The sequence below is a fragment of the Budorcas taxicolor genome, chromosome 6 (genome assembly GCF_023091745.1).
Source record: "Budorcas taxicolor isolate Tak-1 chromosome 6, Takin1.1, whole genome shotgun sequence".
Classification (NCBI taxonomy): Eukaryota; Metazoa; Chordata; class Mammalia; order Artiodactyla; family Bovidae; genus Budorcas; species Budorcas taxicolor.
In genome coordinates, this window is record NC_068915.1 from 97,710,289 (window position 1) to 97,732,604 (window position 22,316).

At 39.5% G+C, this 22,316-nt stretch overlaps 1 protein-coding gene across 1 annotated transcript in view; it reads right to left on the reverse strand.

Moving 5' to 3' along the window:
• Positions 1 to 763: 763 nt before the first annotated feature.
• The window catches only part of LIN54 (lin-54 DREAM MuvB core complex component), a 48,260-nt gene continuing 26,707 nt past the window's right edge, over positions 764 to 22,316 (reverse strand). The window contains exons 4-12 of the mRNA XM_052642170.1: positions 15,117 to 15,333; positions 9,577 to 9,650; positions 9,026 to 9,223; positions 7,364 to 7,455; positions 6,497 to 6,568; positions 5,635 to 5,737; positions 5,345 to 5,482; positions 3,766 to 3,968; positions 764 to 1,019 (exon numbers count right to left, since the gene is read on the reverse strand). Coding sequence (XP_052498130.1) covers positions 818 to 1,019; positions 3,766 to 3,968; positions 5,345 to 5,482; positions 5,635 to 5,737; positions 6,497 to 6,568; positions 7,364 to 7,455; positions 9,026 to 9,223; positions 9,577 to 9,650; positions 15,117 to 15,333 — 1,299 coding nt within the window. The 3' untranslated portion in view covers positions 764 to 817. The remainder of the gene's footprint in view (positions 1,020 to 3,765; positions 3,969 to 5,344; positions 5,483 to 5,634; positions 5,738 to 6,496; positions 6,569 to 7,363; positions 7,456 to 9,025; positions 9,224 to 9,576; positions 9,651 to 15,116; positions 15,334 to 22,316) is intronic.

Genomic DNA, 22,316 nt, shown 5'->3' on the forward strand with positions numbered 1-22,316 from the left:
TAATAATAATAATGTTTACTTCTATATGCACCATTCATTTTAACAGTACCCCTTAATCACTGGCAATTTATTATTTCAAATACATACCGCCTCTCTGAAAGAAAATGGAAATATCTCAGAACCTTTCTTAGTCACTCCTTATTGCAGAAACAAACTGTCCATCTTTTGAGAATTATTTTCTGTCCCTTAACACTTTTATGTTTTTTAAAAAAGCAAAATAACTCTTTTATTTTAAAAGTGTACCTACAAATGATTTCCCCTTCTGACAATTCCCAAAGTTGACAACAGGATATTATTCCAGGATTCACCCTAAAAAGTTGATTTTTCTTAAAAAGATAGTCCTTTTCTAAACACAAAATGTCATTTGAATATGTTTCATAAGAATTTGTTTATACAGACATTCTATCTGCTAGTACCAAAGAATGACTGGGTAATACCAGTACTACTTTGGCTTTTTGTACTGGAATAAAGTCATACAACACCATACATTATAAATTATATAATAGTAATTTATAAATGTTCTTTGTCAATAGAATCAGAAGGATAGAACATCTAGTTCTTAAGAAACCCAAGCAAATTAAAAACCTATATAATACAATGAAGAAAAATTCAATTTAGAAGGGGCATAAGCAGATTTAACTAAGATTTAAAATGTACTAATTTCCTTATTTAAAATTTCTTCTCCATCAATATAATTTCAGGTCTCAAGGACTGAATTAACAATACAATAATTATCAAGCTATTTCCAGAAAAATCAAGTGTCCCTGAACCTTCAATTTTCTGTACAGTTCCATTTAGCAGTTTTTTTGTGCACGAGTTAGCAATTCATGGCACAAGGGTCACTTTTTGCTTTTCCTGCAGAGTTGATGACACTCATTAAGCATCGCCCAAATTCCTCAAGTATCATCCGTTCAGCAGCTGCCTTTGATTTTCCCTTCTTGTCTGCCTGCTCCGCCTGGGCAAGAAGGCAATTACACGTGGCTTCAGCTACTTCCTTAGTGACAAACGTAAATGGCAACCTGCAATGATTTTTGAGAGAGAGAGAGAGAGATGATAGTGGTGTTGAATATCGGCAGAAGTGGCTGACATTCACCTGGACAACTCCGTCTACACTTTCATGATTCAGCTGGCACAGTGAACATCACAATTTGTGCCATGAACACAAGCACATCCCAAAGAACGTCATATTTTTAAAATATAACAGTTGATGTAAAATACATTGACCTAGACAAGATTACCTGGTTAACTGAATGATGTAATTCTACATGTTGACGGGCTACTGCTATAACAAAAGTCCTCCTGATTCAGGAATGTAAGCTCTGAGTGCAGTTTTTGTTTTACTTACTCTTGTTTCTGCACTTCTGAGCAGTGCCTGACATACAAAGACACTCCATGAATATTTGCTCAATGAATGAAATGTGTAATGTTGGAAACTGAAAGCACTGTCATCTCCTGGACAACACAGAAAATAAAGCACTTTCCTATAATCCCTTATAATGTTTTTGTAAAAAAACCACACCAAAATTTACCATTATTCCATAACAATAACAAAACAATGGGGACACGGATGCTGTTCTGTACAGGAAATTTCAGTCATAAAGACCTAAACTATTGACTATTAACTCAGAGGAATCCATCCTGAGGCTAGCTATATGGAACCAAGTCTTAAAGCCTAAGAGACAAAAATCAGGTAACCTGCTCTAACCACTAAACAACCTGTAAGCGAGCAGTCACTGATCAAAGGGACCACCAAATGAATGAAGTCAGAAATGAAGGCCCACTATGACAAGACAGGGTAACAGGATTTTGGCTGCTATACACTTGCATGGAAATTTTTTTAATAGAATTAAAATACTAAAACTTCTAGTTTTAAATTAGAAAATATAATCTTCAAATACTAAAGTTAATATTATAATAATATTGTATAAGTAATCATGTATAATAGCATTCATTATATAGTATTTGGAAACTATAGGAGAGTAAATGGAAAGAAAAAAATTCAAATTTTCGCCACTCAAAGACAAAAGCCTATTAACATGCTAATAGGGGTTTTTAATACAGTTTTTCTTAGACTTAGTGTTTTTTTTTCTTTTGGCTGTGCTACGTGGCATGTGGGATCTCTGTTCCCTGACCAGGGATTGAACTCTTGCCCCCTATAATGGAAGCATGAAATCATAACCACACTGGGGAGGTCTCTGTACTTAAGTTTTGATTATAGCGTATAATTTTGTGTTCTTTCACACTTCATAATAACAAACATTTTTCAGAGTTTAAAAATTACCTGTCAATGTTTTAGCATAGCATTATCTTTAATCTCCACACAGATATTAGATTGGGCTTCCCCGGTGGCTCAGTGGTGAAGGATCTGCCTGCAGTGCAGGAGACCAGTTCAATCCTGGGTTGGGAAGATCCGCTGGAGAAGGGAAAGGCTACCCACTCTAGTGTTCTTGCCTGGAGAATCCCATGGACAGAGGAGCCTGGTGGCCTGCTGCCCATGGAGTAAGCAGAGTTGGACACGACTGAGTGACTAACAGGCGAGATTCGATTTAATCAGCTAAAGGTATACTGGGACCAGAAAGGACCCCCTGTGGCACCTCTCACGAAGGTGTCTGCCCATTTCTACTTCAATCAGTCCAAGAACCTCTTGCTGATTATATGCCAGTTATAAGAGTTCTCTCGGAGAAGGCGATGGCACCTGACTCCAGTACTCTTGCCTGGAAAATCCCATGGATGGAGGAGCCTGGTGGGCTGCAATCCATGGGGTCGCGAAGAGTCGGACACGACTGAGCGACTTCACTTTCACTTTTCACTTTCATGCACTGGAGAAGGAAATGGCAACCCACTCCGTGTTCTTGCCTGGAGAATCCCAGGGATGGGGGAGCCTGGTGGGCTGCCGTCTATGGGGTCGCACAGAGTCAGACACGACTGAAGTGACTTAGCAGCAGCGTAAGAGTTCTCTAGAATTAATATCCAAGATATGTTGTACAAAAGCCTTACTTTTATAAGTTTTATAAATTGGATCTTATTTCAACTTATGCATTTTAAATAAAATTCCATTTGCAAGGCTCATTCCATTTAATGATTCCTCAAGTTAACCTCTTACAGACTCAAATACAAATTCAATTCAGCAGACTGTTGCACTGGGTCCTGCCAAACTCTCCTTGGCTCCTCACAGCCACATGAAAAGGGTGACGGTAAAGAAAAGAAGACTGAGGTGAGGCTCAGGGAGATGAAGTGCCTGTCACAGTCACAAACCACGAACGCACCGGTAACTGTAAAACTCCGACTGGCCTGAGTGTAGGGCCCCAGCTTTCCTGCTCCAGAGCTCGGCAGTCTAAGAAAAGGAGGAGCTTCAATAATACAGTATGTGAGTGGCTCCAGTGAGGTGGGCAAAGTGCTAGGGGGGCATGGGAAAGGCAAGAGAAGGTAAGAATGGGAATAAAGATGAATAACAACACAACCAGTAAGAGATACAAAAATTTTGTTTTTCTTCAGGGTTTGTCAAATTACATAATTACCTCATCTTAGTAGGAAGAAATCCAATTAATAAGCCCAGTGACCTAAAACAGCACTGTGCATTTTACAACTATATATGACAGTGATTTTTCTGTTACTTTTATATTCCTTCACAAGTAATTAATGGTAGAAAATAGAAATGTCAGGTTTGCAACAACCAAAAATAGGAGCCCAATTCTGCCCCACAAGAGAAACTTTATCAGAAATGAATACATCAGACTATAGAAAGGTATTAAAATGTCAACTTACTTTCCTCCTCCGCTATTCAAAGCTGGTGTTGGCCTGGTCAGCAAGTCCGAAATCTGGGAGGATAACTTGGTCTTCGCTGCTGTCTGCTGCTGCACCCTGACTTCAGCTGCATCTGCCAAGTGCATCAGCGTCTTTCTTTCTGGGCTTTCTTCAAAATTCTTACAGCCGATGCACTTGCATATTGAGGAACACATTATTTTTGCCTAAAAGATTTACAAAAAAAAAGCTTCCGAATCAAAACCAAAAGAGAAGGAGAACCAACTGTCCAGCACAGGGAACTCTACTCAGTGCTCCGTGGTGACAGAGGCGGGGATACACGTGTACATATTATAGCTCATTCCACTTGGCTGTACTGCAGAAACGAACACAACGTTGTAAGGCAACTCAACGCCAACAAAAACAGAAACAAAACAAAAACCACAGGGCATCACTACAGTAGATTCCGTGATCAAGTCAACAGATTATTATAGAGTTAGCTGGTCAACTGACAGAAGATAAAATGGAAACATCTCTTGCTAGCAATGCCCAATGGGCCAGCTCTGCATGTAGACAGGCCCAGTATTGGCCATTCTGAGAGTGGCTACACTATGGTTGAGGCCTTCCATACCAATTTTCTCCTCACTATATAGATTTTCCTCCTGGTATGAATACCATATATTCGTTCTAAAAAATATGATACATTACAATATTAAAAAATAAAGGTCATCCATAATCCAGCCACCTCAATCAAATCACCATGAACATGTTGGTGACCTCCCACTTATGCAAACACACACACACAGTATCACATTAAAGGGATTTCACAGATATTATTTTTATTATGAATACCTCTCCCACCCTACTTTCCCCTCTGGATACCCCAAACCCTTCAGTAGTTCAGTAACCTTATCCAGCAACTACATATTCCCCCTTACCTACTTTTATGCTCACAAGGCAAACCTCCTAACACAGTTTCGTTTTCCAGAAAGTTCTTCAACAGAGCACTAGTGGCATTTGGGGCAGGATAAGGCTACACTCTCAGGACTGCACCCTGGAATGCAGGCTATTTTGTTATCCACATATTTTTCCAAAAAATTTCTGGGGGAGAAACTGTGTAGTAATACCCCTCAGTGAAGAACCACTACTACAGACTTTTCATCCACTTTGATGTTATTTTTATTGAAAATCCATAAACTGGTACTATGGTTTGCATACTTCCAGGTACAAGAAGTTATGAGCTGATAAAGCTGCCAATGAGACCCCAAACTATAATGACAAAATGAAGATATTGTTCCTCCGAAGTCCTGCTTGGGAAGCCAGAAGGCAGGTCTTCCTCAAATTAAGGCTGACTTTTCCAACTGCAGTATTTGGAAACTGCAAAAGCAAAGTAATTTCCCAACTTTTTTTTTTTTTGGCTGTGCTGTGAGGCATGCGGGATCCTAGTTCCCCAACCAGGGATCGAACCTGTGTCCCCTGCAGTGGAAGCACGGAGTCTTAACCACTGGATCACCAGGTTAAGTCCCACAGTAAATTTCTTTGTATGCCCTTTCTAAAGTTATTTTCAAAAGATGGTTAGATCATTTTTCCCAAGCCATCTCACCTCATAGCATTCACAGTAGTTCTTAAGACATCCTGATCGTTTGCAATTACATCCTTTGCTGTGACGTCGATCAGATTCTCCCTCCTTCCCTTTCCCTATCTTAGGCTTAAAAGCTTCTGGATTTCTGTCAAGGCATGCCTATCAAAACAGATCAAATATCAAGCCATGTTAAATCACAGTAGATTAAACTTCAACTCTGCAAAGGGAATTAACTTTCTTTGTAAAATACTTGAGCTCAGCAAAAAACAGGTGAAGCAAGAAACTTGTCAGATAAAAGAAAAAATAATCACCTTTATTGCTTTCTGCCTTTCATTTTCGTGTTCCAAGTTATTATAACAATTAGTACAATTGCAGTTGTTGCAAAATTCACCATTTGCAAAGCAATCACAATATCTGGAATGTAAAAATCAGCGTAAGTCACATAAAAAAGTCATTGTTTAAAGAAACATGAAGCTAGAAATTATCTTATTCAGTAGATTATACATGCAGTAAAGCTCTTTAGAAATGTACTCTGAGCCACTTACTTACAGAGTTGACAACATACACTGATTGTCAACTACAAGACAGGGCTCAAAGGTAAAGCCCCCAACCCCTAGAATTTTGGTTTATAAACTTAGTTCCAGTAGTAACCGCTGTCAATAGAAGAGCTATGTGACCTTATGCACTCAAAGTAAGTTATTTCAAAATCACAAAAAGGAAAAACATGGGCTACATTCTATCAGTGGAACCTGCTCACTCGAACTATTGTCCTGTTTCTTTGGATTCTAAACCTTCATAAGACCATTGCTTTTTATATAACTGTTTCGTGTCAAATCTCTTAGTTCAGTACTAACAAGCAAATTAATCAGCAATTTAAAAGACTACTCAAGAGTACCATCTCACTTAGGAGACCTAAATAAGTTCAAACTTCTTAGTAAGGACAGAGACCACGTCTGTCTCATGCTGCTGTGCCTCCCCTGTGGCAGAGACCCTAAAACTGCTTCTTTCTTCCCAACTGAGAATGTCTGTGCACTACCATATGTGCTCCAGCATGCACTTGTCTGTTTACTGAGGACTTACGAAATCGGTCTGCTAAGAATTTTGTTAGCTCCATTTATTTTATAAAGCATTTTCAGTTATATCAAATGAGGAAACAGTAGCAAAAAGACTTACAATTTCAAACACAGCGATTTTGTACAATTACAGGGCTTTCTGGGCCGACTGGCAGACTCTGATGGGATTATGCTATAGAGACACACACAAAAATACACATTTTAATCAATCGAAGGTAACTATGTAAAATTAGAAAAGTGTCTAACCTGTAAATTCCTCCTAAAATAAAGTTCTAACAAATATATCCACCTCTAATAAAAATTTGCTATGTTGTTCCATATACATTAAATTCAAAAAGCAAGTTGTAATGTGAAAAGAAAGATAAAACCAAGATATGGACTAAAACAGAGAAAAGGAAGTTATCAACAGTTTCTAAAGAACAATCCACAAAAAGTACTCTCTTCTAAGAGAACTAAAGTTGAAATCTCCTCAACTCTTTTGAGATTCAATTATAAAATGTACTAAGTAGAAAAGGGTGTGTGAGGTTGGAATTCAGGAAGGGAGAGAAGGGGAAGATTGGTTCCATGTAACTAACTAAAGCTTCTCAACCAATATTATAAAGACAGCAATTAATGGATTTTAAAAAAACCTGCCAAAGCAAGGCTCTAAACAATAATTTAAAAACTAGGTAATATAATTTTTAAGACATATTCAGGAGGAGATAGAGAAAGAGAGAAAACAGACAGAAAGAAAATAACAAAACACCTGCGGCTGAATTGGTGAATGGGAGTAAAAGATAATTTGGGAGTTCTCTGACTATTCCTGCAACTTTTCTGTTTAAAGTATTACAAAATAAAAAGTACTGCAGGGACATGCTCACATGGCTTTGAGGGGAGAAAAATCACATACATGTATTTTGAAATATGTATGGATATTTGATGCTGCATTTAACCTGATGCAACAACTTAAAACATTCAAATAACTCACCCATTGAACGGAAGCCTTGCCTGGGTCTGGATACCAGGTGTTCCGGTGAAGTTAGAGTTGCTTGCTATAGACACGTAGGAAGACTGCTGTAGCTACATATAAAGAAAGGTAATTTCAGACCCTGTTTACAAAAATGGACAATATTCCTAAATATAATGATGGGGAAGAAGCACAAAATCACCTCTTAAAATAGGAATAATAGAATGGAAAATTTCATACAAAAATACTTGCTACCTCATGGAGCTCTTCTAAGGACCCAAAACTAATACCAGAGGTAAAAAAACAATGTGAACATTTTAAAGTACTACAGGGCACAAACGGAAGAAATTCTTTCACAGAGGAATAATTGTAGCAAAATTAGAAAATTCTTGATGAATGTCCTGAAAATACTATAGTAACTTGTATCAGCAAGAAAAATGCAATGCATCTACCTGCAAATAAACTGGGGTCATTTATCACAAGTTATAGAGAATGAGAAGTGATATGCATAATAATTAAGTTTCTATTTCATACTGATTCTAATATAAGAAAAGAGATATAATGATAAAAATACTGAACACTAATTTTTTCAACCAGTAGCCAGATATTATACTCTAAAGTTCATTTCTTTAAAGTACACAGAAAAATTTGCCTCTCTCTCTTATAATCTGAACACATCAAAACTGAACAACAGCTTAGAAAAGTGGAAGTGTTAACTGCTCTGTTATGTCTGACTCCTTGCGACCCTATGGACTGTAGCCCACCAGGTTCCTCCAGCCATGGAATTCTCCAGGCAAGAATACTGGACTGGGTTGCCACTCACCTCTCCAGGGGATCTTCCTAACCCAGGGATAGAACCTGAGTTTCTCCTCAACTGCAGGCAGATTCTTTACCATCTGAGATACCAGGGATTGATTCTTACATGAAAAGGAAAACTTCTATCTGCTTCCTAGAAAGCAGCACTCCTAATGAAAGCCAGCCAACTAGACAATGTGGCCCTGATGCCAAAGATAACCAGATGCCATCCACAGCTGTCATCTAAAGATGACCAGGTCTGGACAGACCGCTAGCAGATACATCACCTGGAAACACATCTCACAGTCTATTTTCTAAGAACAAGTCAGTGGCACCTTCTTCATTACAGTCACAGCCCTTTCTAAACTCACTGGGACGGCTCATCTTGACTCAAACTACTTTCCCTTCTATCTACATGATCTCGCCCTCCCACCAAACTGTTCTCAGCTCCGAACTGTCTGACTTGTATACCTGACTTGCATTGTACATATCTAAATGCTAAAGATATATAAAAATAAACTTGAAAGTTTTTATTAACATGTCAAGGTTTTGCAAAGAGTCTTAACACTGAGTTACATGTTTTTGAGTAGTTTTAGAATGTGACAATGCTAGACATCTTAGACCTGATTAACCTTTCCAAGGAGACTTCCCAGGTGGCGCAGGGGTAAAGAACCTGCCTGCCAATGCAGGAGATGTGGGTTCAATCCCTGGGTCGAGAAGATCCCCTGGAGTAGGAAATGACAACCCACTCCAGTATTCTTACCTGGAGAATCCCATGGACAGCGAAGCCTGGAGGGCTACAGTCCATGGGGTAGCCAACAGTCAACTGAGCACACAAACACACACATAAGCTTTTTGAAATGCAGTGACTGGATTTTCTGCCCATACCTGAGTCACATACTGAGCAGGAAGCACTGCGTAGCCCACATTCCCTGTTCCTGGGGCTGGCGCCAGCACAGTGCCTGGTGGCAGGTTCGTGAGGTTTGGCTGGATTTGTGGCAGTGGGGTGGCAGGCATGATGAGCCGCTGCTGTGGCTGGCTGGTGGTGACTATCTGAGAAGTTGGATTGATCGGTTTTGGAACAACCTACAAAGAAAGGCAGTGTATCAGGGACCACAAAAATAAATTTCATAGCTTCTCAATTCAGTTGAAATCTCTTAGACTTAGGGGATTAAAAGGTCCAACCATTATACAGAAGTAAGCTGTGTTGTACAATATAGGGAATTGAACAACACAGGGACTATACCCAACATTTTATAGTAACTAGAAATGGAGTATACTGTCACAAACTGTGAGCCACTACACTGTACACCTGTAACATAGAATACTGTATATCAACTCTGCTTTAATAAAATGCATAAATAAACCTTTTCTTAACTTTCCATTCTAGAGGTAAACTTCTGTTTGGGAGAGACTGAGAGAAGCGGCGTGACACTCACTTGTTTGACTGTCTGCGCTGAGACAAGTGGGACGGACATCCGCACTGGGGTGGTGTTAACAACAACTGGTTTAGCTTTGTAAAAAAGGAGGGAGGAAAAGGACAGTTTATTTACAGAAAATAGTTGTTTAAAACATTTAAGATACTTAGTTCCTTCAGAATATCCTCATGAAAAAGCTTAAATAATTCCACTGGTTTCCTATTTGGAAGAATCTTTAACCAAGAGAGTTATTTTCAAAATTCTTTAACCCATGTACCGGGGAACTTTTATCTAAGGTAGCTCTAGTCTGCCTGCTTTATGAGGGATTGTCTGTCGTTTAAGATATTCTCCTGAAAATATTTCAACCTGTATTTGGAGGCTATGTAGATTCACTGCTAAATCCAGTCAGATGAAATGATGCATAAATTAAAAACTGCCATTCAGGAGCGTGGATTACCATGCTGTTCTATCTATTTCTACCTCTGTGTTTATCTTCAAGCCAGAGAAAATATCATTCTTGTACAATTCATTATTTACAGAGTATTACAAAAAGGCAGCATAGCAGGAAGGTTAATAATATTGTCCCCTTAATTCAACTACACTTCAATAAAAAAATAAATTAAAAAAAAAATGAACATAGTCTCCTAAGTCATAAGTTAAGACTGGGGGGTTCAAACCCCAATCCTGCTGCTTTCTCACTACTTAAGTTCTCTTTCCTGTATCCTCGCCTGCAGTGTAGGCATAGTATCTCCCTTACGGGGTAAGAGGATTAAATATGTTAATTTATGAAAATTTATTAGAACAGTGCTCAACAAACAGCAAGCGCTCAATACATGTTAGTAGCCATTATTGTTACTGGTGTTGTTACAACCCTTACTGCTACACAAATGTCATTGTGGACAGTGTTCCAGGGAAACTACAGTGCAAGACACTTGCTCAGAGAGATTATTACATTCAAGCAGAGCAGATTAGACAAGTACTCAAATAAAATAAAAATTAATTTTTAAAAAAGAGACAGCACTGTGGGAGTCCAGAGGAGGCGGAACATACATCTGCCTGGCGGGGTATGGGAACGGGAGAAGCTGCATCCTATGGAGGACAGAGCCTGAGATGGGTCCTGACCGACGGCCAGGCTGCAGGGCAGGCACGCAGACTGGAGGACAGAGCCTGAGATGGGTCCTGGAGGACAAAGCCTAAGATGGGTCCTGATCGATGGCCAGGCTGCAGAGCGGGCACACAGACTGGAGGACGGAGCCTGAGATGGGTCCTGACCAATGGCCAGGCTGCAGGGCGGGCACGCAGACTGGAAGACGGAGCCTAAGATAGGTCCTGACCGACGGCCAGGCTGCAGAGGGGGCACACAGACTGGAGGACGGAGCCTGAGATGGGTCCTGACCAATGGCCAGGCTGCAGGGCGGGCACGCAGACTGGAAGACGGAGCCTAAGATAGGTCCTGACCGATGGCCAGGTTGCAGAGTGGGCACGCAGACTGGAGGACGGAGCCTGAGATGGGTCCTGACTGACGGCCAGGCTGCAGGGCAGGCACGCAGACTGGAGGACGGAGCCTGAGATGGGTCCTGACTGATGGCCAGGCTGCAGGGCAGGCACGCAGACTGGAGGACGGAGCCTGAGATGGGTCCTGACTGACGGCCAGGCTGCAGGGCAGGCACGCAGACTGGAGGAGGGAGGTCGCCGCAGAGGCAGAGCCTGACAAGTGGGGGGCCTGACTCTGGGAAGCTTCGCATTTGAAGCTTCTCTTCACAAAATGCTTGGAAACAGACAAGTCTGGCTGGGACTAGGGATTAAAAGTAGGCTGCTGCTGCTGCTGCTAAGTCGCTTCAGTCGTGTCCAACTCTGTGCGACCCCAAAGACGGCAGCCCACCAGGCTCCCCCAGTCCCTGGGATTCTCAGGGCAAGAACACTGGAGTGGGTTGCCATTTCCTTCTCCCTAAAAGTAGGCTAGTGCTGGCAAAGAAAAAAAAAAAGAAGGCTGACTCTGGCTGTTTTGTTGGAGGTTTTGAATGTCAGGGCACAGATCTATATACTTCATCTGTATTTTTAATTCAGTAGGCGATCAGAAGTCTCTGAGCATCGTGACGTAAAGAAACATTACTGGAAGTGCACCAAGGGAAGCTGTTCGTGGCAGCAGCATGTAAAACCCAACAGAGCTGAGAGGAGCAGAGGAAGTTAGGAGAGTACAGAGCCCGAGAGCCTGGCCTGGGTGACGGCACTGGGAACGGAAAGGAGGGAAAAGCTGAGAAGTCAGGGTGGCAGGGAAAGGAGGGAGAGAGACGTAAGCACAGGGAAGAAGAGTCAGCCATCCTGGAACCCTCAAGTGAAAGGGAAAATGGTGGCCATTAGCGCGAAACATTCAAGGATGCGCTGATCGGAAGGGAAGATGAAAGCCGACGTGGAGAAATGGCGTGAGACGATGAAATGCAGGAGGCAGGCCGCACTAGACCTGTATGTTTGGATCAAAAGGCGCACAAGTTCCAGTCAAGCCTGCTGCCACTCCCACAGTCTCCAGGAGGGATCTGAGAAGACAGAGAGGGCACCCTTCAGGTCTCATTTACACCAAAGGCCTAGAGCCTGCGATGAGAGAGAGGCTGAGATAATAAGCTGCTGTGGACACTGAGACAAACTGTTCTGAACAGTAAAGAACAGACTTCCTTGCACAGAAAGGCTGTTAACAATGCTAAGAGGGTTTTCTTTGTTTTTGTCTTTTTTTTTACTTTTGTTCGGGATGGGAGGCTTCATGGCTGAAGACAAAAAGTTGAGAGCCCTGGAAGAACATGAGACAGAGAGAGTACTCTGATCTGAAAGGGTGCAGGCCTCCGCAGCAAGGTAACAAACTAGGGAGGAGGGGGGAGGTGGAAAAGGGAGAGACCTCCAGAAAGAGTGCGTGGTCAGTGCGGGGGCTGCGCTGTCTCTCAATATACTAGACATCGCTGAACTGTCCTGTGTTTGACATAAGGGTCAATCCTATGGTAGGTCTGAACTGCATCTCGATCAAGCTGCTATACGAAAAAAGTGTATGACCATGAATTACAGGAGCAGTGACGTCTGACACCCGAGTTGAAACTTTCCTATTCTGATTTGATTTTAATACAGGTTAGACTGGTCTCAGCGATACTATGAAGAATTAAAAGATGAATTAAAAAATTAAAAGCCTGAATTCACGCCTGGGACACTGAAGAGGGAGCTCTCTATACCACCTGTTCCTTGAAAAGGCGACGCTGGTCACTGCTCCATGAGTGTGCCCCAGCAGTGATTTGGAGGCAAGTGCACAGAAACGCAGGGACTTTCCTGGTGAGCTGTGAGATGACGGGGAAGGACTGTGCCTTTTGCCCTTATTCACCTCCCATGGGAGACTTGAGTGGATCTCATTTGGATTAGAACAGCGGAAGTGTCCCCACGTGTGCACACACACATGCCTGCACACACTAGCATGCACACATGTACACACACAGAGCTAGAAAACTTGGGATCTCTAGGATTACATTAGCTTGGCATCTGCATGCTGGGCTTTAACTGAAATCTGGAGAATGGAGCAAACAGAAAACACAGTGGCCAGAAAAATAGAACATGATAAAATATTCATGGCGGGGTGTGGTCATATTGATGTTACATGCCTTAGGCGACAGTCTAGATTTCTCCTCCTCAACTTTTGAGCATGGTCCCACACTATCCCTACTGCAGCTTTCACAGAAGCTGGCATAATCTTTAATGTTTTGGTCTTCAATAGGAATTCTGAACAATCCTTTTAGAATAGTCTCCTTCAAAACTTCAGAAACCATACCTGCTTCGAGGGCTTTTAGTTTCTTAAATTGATTTCCTCCCTCACCAAGACTGTAGATTATATTCTAAAGAGGTTAATTAACCAAGCAATCTTCTGGGTCCTTCTATTGTGCTATCTGCCATCCAGCCAGCCATTAACATGGCAGAACCTTTGACTACTGGTGTCTATATGGCTTCGATGGGAAAATGGACAAGATAAGCCAGTTCCCTTTGGCTTTTAAGGGAATTAAGCCTTTAGAAAGATTTTAGCATGTTTCATGAACTAGAGTGACTATTTTGTATATCTCTAACAAAAATACAGGTATTAATTTGTTATTCCTACGAAAAAATATCTTTTACATACACCCAGATCTTCCATGGGATAGCAGAGAAAGACGAACAGAGGAAAACTGGGTGAATAGAAGGGAAACAGCATGGGTGGTATATGTATGCAAGTAGGGGGGAAGAGTGAATAGATAGATGTGAAGGAGATGCGGGGCGGGGACAGAGAGACTGAAGGAAAGCAAAAAAGGAAGCTGTGGGGAAGCAGGAGGGGGTGAGGAACCGCAAGGAGGCAAAGAGAACAGAGCAGCAGAGGGAAGCAGAGAGACAGCTGTATGGTGAGGAAAGAAGGAACCCGCGAACACACCAGAATTAGGAACACCCAACCCACTCCTCTACTCTCCCTACATCTTCAGCTTCCTCTTCTGCTCACACCAAAGACTTATTCTCGAGGATGAATCAATCAGCGTGAAGTCACACTGGAAGCGGATGCTCAGCATATTTGAGTACACATAAACACACAAACATAAAATATAACCAACTGTATCTAGTGACTGCTTTATATCGTCATGATATCTAAGAAAACTGTAGCACTGAGCAGCACTTCCTAAGTAATGAGAATATAAACGTGACTCCCTTAGTCACCCGTACATGCAAATGTCATTTTTCCTCTCATTAAGAACACTATAATAATAAAAGACTTTCTTTTGCTCCAACCCTCTGATCCCTTAATAAACATGAAGGAGCAAACAAATGGTCTTTAATCCGTCTAGCTACATCCAATAAACAACAGATCATTCACCTGCCATTTGACACTGATGGAATATGCAGTGATCTTCCAAGGAAAAAAATTAGACCCTCAATATAAGCTGTACTGATCCTTTCCGTTTCCATTTTTTAACAAGTAGATAAATATGGATAAAGGTTATATGTGTGAACTTGTGTATGTACATCAGGCAGCTTGAAGGATTAAGTACAAACAGAAGTAGGACTACTAACAGGAATACTTGCCAGGAAAAATACAATTGAGCAAAATGACATTTTAACTGATTTTCATTATCAATTATACATTCAAAGTACATAAAGGATGAAGTACATACTAATCATTTATACCCTGCCTACTGGTCATTTCAACTGACCCCAAGCCCTGTGTAATTTAGACAGCTTTGCAGCTTAGAAAAAAAGATTATAAATAATTTGGTTCCCTTTAAATCAATCCCACTGGCATAATGGTAGGTTTTTAAATCAGCAATCAAATGGCTACCCACAAACTGATAAATAATCATCTGGTATTACAACACACTATGTCTCAGTTTCTAGCAGAACAAAATACTATAGTTATATACAACTGGGATATATTCTATTTCACTGCCTCCTGCAACAGCTGCTGATTCAACTCTCAGCTGAAATGCCTGCTTAATCAGGATTTCAGCAAGAAAAGGATCACTTCCTATAAGGTTTAAAACATTCATTACTGTTTTTTAAAAAAAACGGTTACCAACCTTGCTGGAGAGGCTGAGTGTTTGTACTGGGATTCTGACTAACTGGCTGGGTTGAGCTACTGGCTGTTGTGGCAGTAACAAGTCGGACATAATGAAACTTGCTTCCAGGCACTTGAATCTGCTGGACATTGGGAGCAGTTGCCAGAGGAATAATTGTCTTAAACTGTGATGTGCTCACGCCTCCAACAGTGATGGTCTGCACAGTTGATTTCACTGCCTATTAAACAATACAACATGGCTATCATTAATCTGGGATTTCACTTTCCTACTCCTTGGCACTTATGACAATTGCTCAGTGAAAGAGTACAGCTGTTGAAAGGAATGACCTGTTCAAAGAGAAATGAATAGTAATGAAAACACCAGTGTAACCAAAATCAGTGAGATCTACCTTCCATCTCTAGTAGTAAACTTCCTTGACAGTCCAGGTCAGATGACTTGCTATGAAGAAACTACTGTGTAAATTACAAGCACTCACACAGTTTTGTTAATATCAGGTAAAATTTGTAAGAAAAAGATTATTTCAAAACTTACAGAATTAAGCCTCATTTTCAACACAGAGGAAAAAAGGACACAGATATTTGGTTTTACTGCTACCCACCAAATTAACTATGGCAAATTTCATATTCACATGTCCTAAAGGAGAAAGAAATCAAAAGAAAAGCCTTCATTAAATCTAGCCAATTCTGGAAGGCATATATATATATATATATAAAATATCCCACAGATACAACTGTACCCACTAGCCTATGGGCAGAAGGCCAAACTCAGTCCAAAATTACAACTATATTTTGGTTGGTCTAGGGAAACTAATTTTAGATGATTCAGATCTAAGTCAATATAATCACTTAAAATCCTTTCCTTCAGTCCAACAAAAAAGCAATGTGACTCTCCAAAAAGCTAAATGAAACATCAAAGGCAGAAAAGAACAAAAGTCTTTTAAGATGTCTCCAATTAATGTTTAACCAATGTACAACAGGCTGTCATACAAAAAAAATGTCCAGACAAAATTCTCTAACTAGTTCTATGGTACTATTTGATAAAGAATTACACCCCCACCTATTCTTCAAACAGCCCTCATGCTAGAAGACAAGTGACATGCGGGAGGTAGTCCAGATTCATTCTATGGATAACAACTCATGAGAGAATAATTCTGAAGAATTTGACCATTTTCATAAAAGTACAGGGGAAAAAGGAAGAGTGTCATTTAGTTTGGCAACTCTACAAGTAATAGTCAAAGTACATTACTTCAGCATAAAATAATTCACATATTATCATTAGGCAGAGGCACCACAAAGCAGATTTAAAATAAAGATAAAACAGGTTGATGGTCAGTGAGTTAAATGAAAATATAAAGCTTAAAAAACTGTATACATATGGAAGCTACCTAAAAGTCAAGCAACCTATGAGTCAGGTGTATAATGATGCAAGAGACATGATCTTTGGGACATCAGCTCTAAATGGAAAAAGAATATTATTTTAAGAAACAAGGTAGGGGAAAGGGGGGGAGGACAGATAAACGAGGGATATGGGATTAACAAATACATGTTACTCTATATGAAATAAACAACAAAGACCTACTGAATAGCACAGGGGACTATATTCAATATCTGACAATAACTTATCAGGGAAATGATCTGAAAAAGGATACATACATGTGTAACTGACTCACTCTGTTGTACACTTGAAACTAACACAACACTATAAGTGAACTATATTTCAATTAAAATTTATCTTTAACAGAAAAGAAAAATTCTGTTAACAAGGTGCTTGTAAACAAGGTGCTTCAGATATAATTAAATTTACTGGATACTTTATACACAGAGGGCAGTGCTTCTGAAGACTCTTAAGATTATCGAATTTTAATCTAACAATCACATTAGGAGCTAGACACAGCATACCACAAGTACGGGGGCTGGTTTAGCTAAGTTTGCACAGTATACTGTGTTTCCAACTATACTTTCAATTTTTTTTTTTTCTTTTGGCTCACCACGCAGCTTTCAAGATCTTGGTTCCCTGACCAAGGATCGAACTTAGGCCATGGCAGTGAAAATGCTGAATCCTAACCACTGCACTGCCAGAGAATTCTCTCAACTTCTCTAAACTTCAATCTGCAGCTCTCACATGCTGTATATAACTGGGTCTCTGAGGACAAAATCGGATCTGAGTATATTTTTTATCGATATACATCTACTTACATCTAACAGGTAAGTAACTATGTGGATTTAAATCTACCATTGAACTATTTCCTATCTGAACAACCTGTCCTCTTCTGTCCCTTTTCCTTTTTTTGCCTGCTTTAGGGTTAAACGTTTTATTATTTGTTTCCCCCATGGTAGTTTGTTATTTATGTATGTTATTATTTTTATATAGTTTTATCCTAGAGACTACAATGTTCAATGTTGGAATTAAATCAGTACTTTAAATATCACCCAGACAAGGAGAAAACCACTGAACACTAACATCATTTATTCCTGCCCCAACTTTGTGTTACAAAAATACATAAATATTTTTAAATTCTCCATTTAATTGAAACTCTTTAAGATATTCATTTAAATATACCCACAAGTTTAACCTTTCCATCCTTTCTATACTCTTTCTGCGCTTCCATTTGGGATTGTTTTCCTTCTGCCTAAAGAACTCACTTCAGGATTTCCTTAAGTGCTGGTCTGCTGAGAAACTCTCTACCCTTTGTTTCTCAAAAAATATTTAATCCTTTTTGTTTAATCTGTATCTCTTTTGCTGACAAACTCATCTGCTGAATTCTTAATCTCAGTTTTAAGCTTTCAGTTTGAAAATACTCATCTCATCCTTTTTATAGCTTTTAATTCCCTGCTGGAGTTCTTTGTCTTGTTAAATTGTTGTTCAGTCACTAAGTCGTGTCTGACTCTTTGCAACCCCATGGACTGCAGCACACCAGGTTTCCCTGTCCTTCACTGTCTCCTGGAGTTTGTTCAAACTCATGTCCATTGAGTCGGCGATGCCGTCCAACCATCTCATCCCGTTGCCCCCTTCTCCTCCTGCCTTCAGTCTTTCTCAGCATCAGGGTCTTCGCCAACGAGTCGGTTATTTGCATCAGGTGGCCAAAGTACTGGAGCTTCAGCTTCAGCGTGTCCTTCCAATGAATGTTCAGGGTTGATTTCCTTTAAGATTGACTGGTTTGATCTCCCTGCTTGTCCAAGGGACTCTCAAGACTTTTCTCTAGCATCCCAATTTGAGAGCATCAATTCTTTGGAACTCAGCCTTCTCTGTGGTCCAACTCTAACACCCACATATGACTAATGGAAAAATCATAGCTTTTGACTACACAGACCTTTGTTGGCAATGTGATGGCTCTGGTTTTTAATATGCTGTCTAGGTTTGTCATAGCTTTTAAATTCCTGAATATATTAATCTTAGTTATTTTAAAAGCCAATCTGATAATTATACTACCTATACCTGTTCTGAATACTTTGGTTGCCTGATATATTTAATGATTTCTGACTGAGTACCAAGCATTGTTTATGAAAAATTAAGTAAATAATTTGAGGCTCAGAATGTTTTTCTTTTCCTCCAGAAAGCATTCAAGTCAGCTTATGGCAGGCAGTTAAGAGTAGGGGCAGGTTCACTCCTCCCCCAACTAGGACTCCAGGCTTTACCTAGCTTCCTTCTCCTTTTTGGGGCCTGAACCGAAAGTTTTGTCCTTGAGGTCTGTAAGACTAAAGGTCTGTTCAGCTCCTCAACTCTCTGGGACCACTTTCTGCTTTTCTTCTCAGTCTCTCAGCCACACCTCACAAATGCCCTAAGGCAAAGGGTCACACTGAATACCAGGCGACTTCTCTAGGCTTCCCTTGACTTCAAGATGGTAACCTATAAGGTCCTGGGTCCCTTTGTGGGTCTCCAATGCCTTCAAACAAATTTTACAAATACATTTTCTTTTTAGTTGCTCTTGGTGGGATCGTTGGTCTTCACACGCTAGTTTCGTACAGTCAGAAACAGAAAATCCAGACTGAGTTTTAATCTTGGTTTCAACATTTCCTAGGTGAGTGACCTTATGCAAGTAACTTAGCTTCTCTGAGCTAAGTTTCCCTATTTGAAAATCTTAAAATGGCACCTTTCACATAGATTATCAGAATTAACTGAGATAAATTATATAAGGTGCAAACAGTAACTAATCACATATTATTGATATAAAACTAAAAAAATGTGAGCTGCTATTTGTATTATCATTATGCCCGTTATACATGGAGAAACTGAAGCTCAGATAGATTTAGTTAACTTCCCCAAGTTCACATAGCTAAGAGCAACTGAGTTAGGGTTTGAACCAGAGCCAACTCTGAAACCCATTTGCTTCAGTAAGACATTGTAATGCCTCCTACTGTAGACATTTGGACTTCCCTGGTGGCTCAGATGGTGAAGAATCCACCTGCAATGCCGGAGACCAGGGTTCGATCCCTGGTTCGGGAAGATCCTCTGGAGAAGGAAATGGCAATCCACTCCAGTATTCTTGCCTGGAGAATCCCATGCCCAGAGGAGCCTGGCAGGCTACAGTCCATGCAGACTGTAAGTCACACATGACTTAGCAACTAAACCACCACCACAGAATCCTGAATAGAAGTATAAATAGCATTTTAAAAAACTTTTTAATTTTGAAATAATTTTAGATTTCACAAGAAATTGCAAAACTACTACCAAGTTCCCATATGCACTTCTCCTCCCCCCCAAAAAAAATCTCATATAACCATAGGATATTATCAAAACCAGGAAATTGACATTTGGTGTAATACTATCAACTAAACCACAGACCAGACCTTATTCGGATGTCACCAGTTTTTATGCACTTTTTTGTATGTACACCAAAGATTGTATAAATTCATGTAACCTACATCATCATCAAGATACAAAATTTTTCCATCACCACAAAGACTCTATGGCACTTCCCTCTATAGTCACAACCCTAATTCTTGGCAACCACTGATTAAATTGCATTTTTTAACACCGAAAATAAACTAAGTAACATATCAAAGCTACTAATTTTGTAAAAGACAAAAGCATCTGAACACTACACTTAACTGCTTTAAGAATTCACAAGTTGGTACCTTCCTTGGAGAAGCCCGAGAAACTTCATGTGAAGGCATGTCTCTCTGAACATACCACATCAGCAGAAAAATAGTTCACATACATTCAGTAAAAATCTTCAGTTATTGCTATTCCTTACTGACAATTGGGTTAAAAAGCAAATAATTTATATTCAAACTAGCTACATTTAACATGTATCAGTGGTTGTCCTGAAAAACACGGACTTGATGTTTTTTTATTTGTACTATTTTTAAGCCATTTTTATTTAAATATCAATGTAATAATTATATAGGGATATACTTCTTTATTGTTTTCTAATTAGCAAATACCAGAAGTCCTTGCTTAATTGAAGATTTACCTTAAAGGGGGGAAAAAAAGGAATAATAAAATACTCTTGTTCTATAAATGAAGATTCTTATTTAGTGAATTGGAGATAGACAGAGGGTTCAATCAATATCCAAACCCTGAATCTGTGGGGTTCCATATAAATATGTTAGCTTTTTTTTGAGGGGGAGGAGTACACTTTGCAATTTGATTCTGTTTGTAAACACAGCTTAGAAACAAATGTTTGGACATAGGAATTTTGGTTCCAGTTTGTCTCAATCTTGTGCATACTCTGTCAAGCAACCTAATGCTTCTTTATACCTTTGTCTCTTATCTGTGCAGGGGAGAACGTTACCACTGAATGAAATTCTTAAACACTTTGGGACACCTGCACAAATCTCGCTGTTTTGAACAGATATTAAGATGCTATTTGTTTAATCTACTGCAAAGTCAGAATAATACTTTCCTCAATGCTGGTTGGGTACCACTTACTAAAGTTTGTTCTTTAAACTTGTTCTTTAAAGCTGGTTCTTTAAACATAAGCTCTTCAAGATTAGTACATGAAACAATCTACTTTTATCACATTAATATGAAGCCCTGAGGTAAACAAAGTTAGACAAAGGCCTTTGCTATGGGAATTCTTAGAGTCTTTAATATGCCAGTGACCATGACAGATCTCCTAGATGGGTATGGTGTATGTTTCCCAAACTTATTTAAAAACTGCCAAGACCAATCAATGTCAAGGAGTGTACCATCTCCTATGTTTCCTTCTAGGAGTTTTATACTTTCAGGTGTTACATACAAGTCTTTAATCCACTTTGAGTTAAATTTTATGTGTGGTACAAGAGAGTGGTTCAGTTTCATTCTTTTGCATGTGGCTGTCCAGGTTTCCCAATACCTACCGTATATTCTTGGCTCCTTTCTTACAAATTAATTGATTACAAATTAATTGATCACATATACATGAGTTTATCTCTGGGCTCTCTATTGTGTTCCATTGATCAATTTTTCTGTGTTTATACCAATAACACACTGTTTTGACTATTAAAGTTTTATAATATGGTTTGAAATCAGGAATTTATAGGGTTCCATCTTAATATGCTTTTTAGAAATTTGTGACAGAATGTTTATAGACCTTATCATCATGGAAAAACTATATTATCCTAATTTCTAAACTTTAGGTTACTAAAATAAACCTACCAATTTGAAAGCTTTAAAATGCTTTCAAGCTATAACAGACAAATGAGAAAATGAGAAAAGATAGATATTATAAATATTATATGACTAAAGACAGCGTCAAACCTTGGGATGGATACTAGAACTTTTGGCACTGATGTACTGACTGGTGAAATATTATGAAAAAGATGTAAGGTGTTCATTTGCCCGTTTTTCATGGATATTAACCTAATTTATGCTTTATTCACACTTACAGTGACAAAGATAAGTAATTTAAATGTGATGTGTTAGAATCTATGGGAGCATTCAAGGAAAGGGTCAAATGACCATATCAGGCAAGTTTAGACCATGTGATTTAGGAGGCAGCAGTCTTATAAAAACCAGAAAGCAGGGAATTCCCTCGTGGTTCAGTGTTTAGGACTCTGTGCTTCCACCCTAGGTGTTGCAACTATTTTTAAATTTTATGCCTCAAAAGACACTGTCAACAGAGTAAAATGGTAACTCATAGAAAAGCAGAAATTTGCAAATCATATATCTAATGGGGGGTTGAGATCCAGTATATATAGGGAACTTCTAAAACTCAAACAAATCAATTAAAAAATGGACCAAGAATTTGAATATACATTTCTCCAAAGTATCGTCACC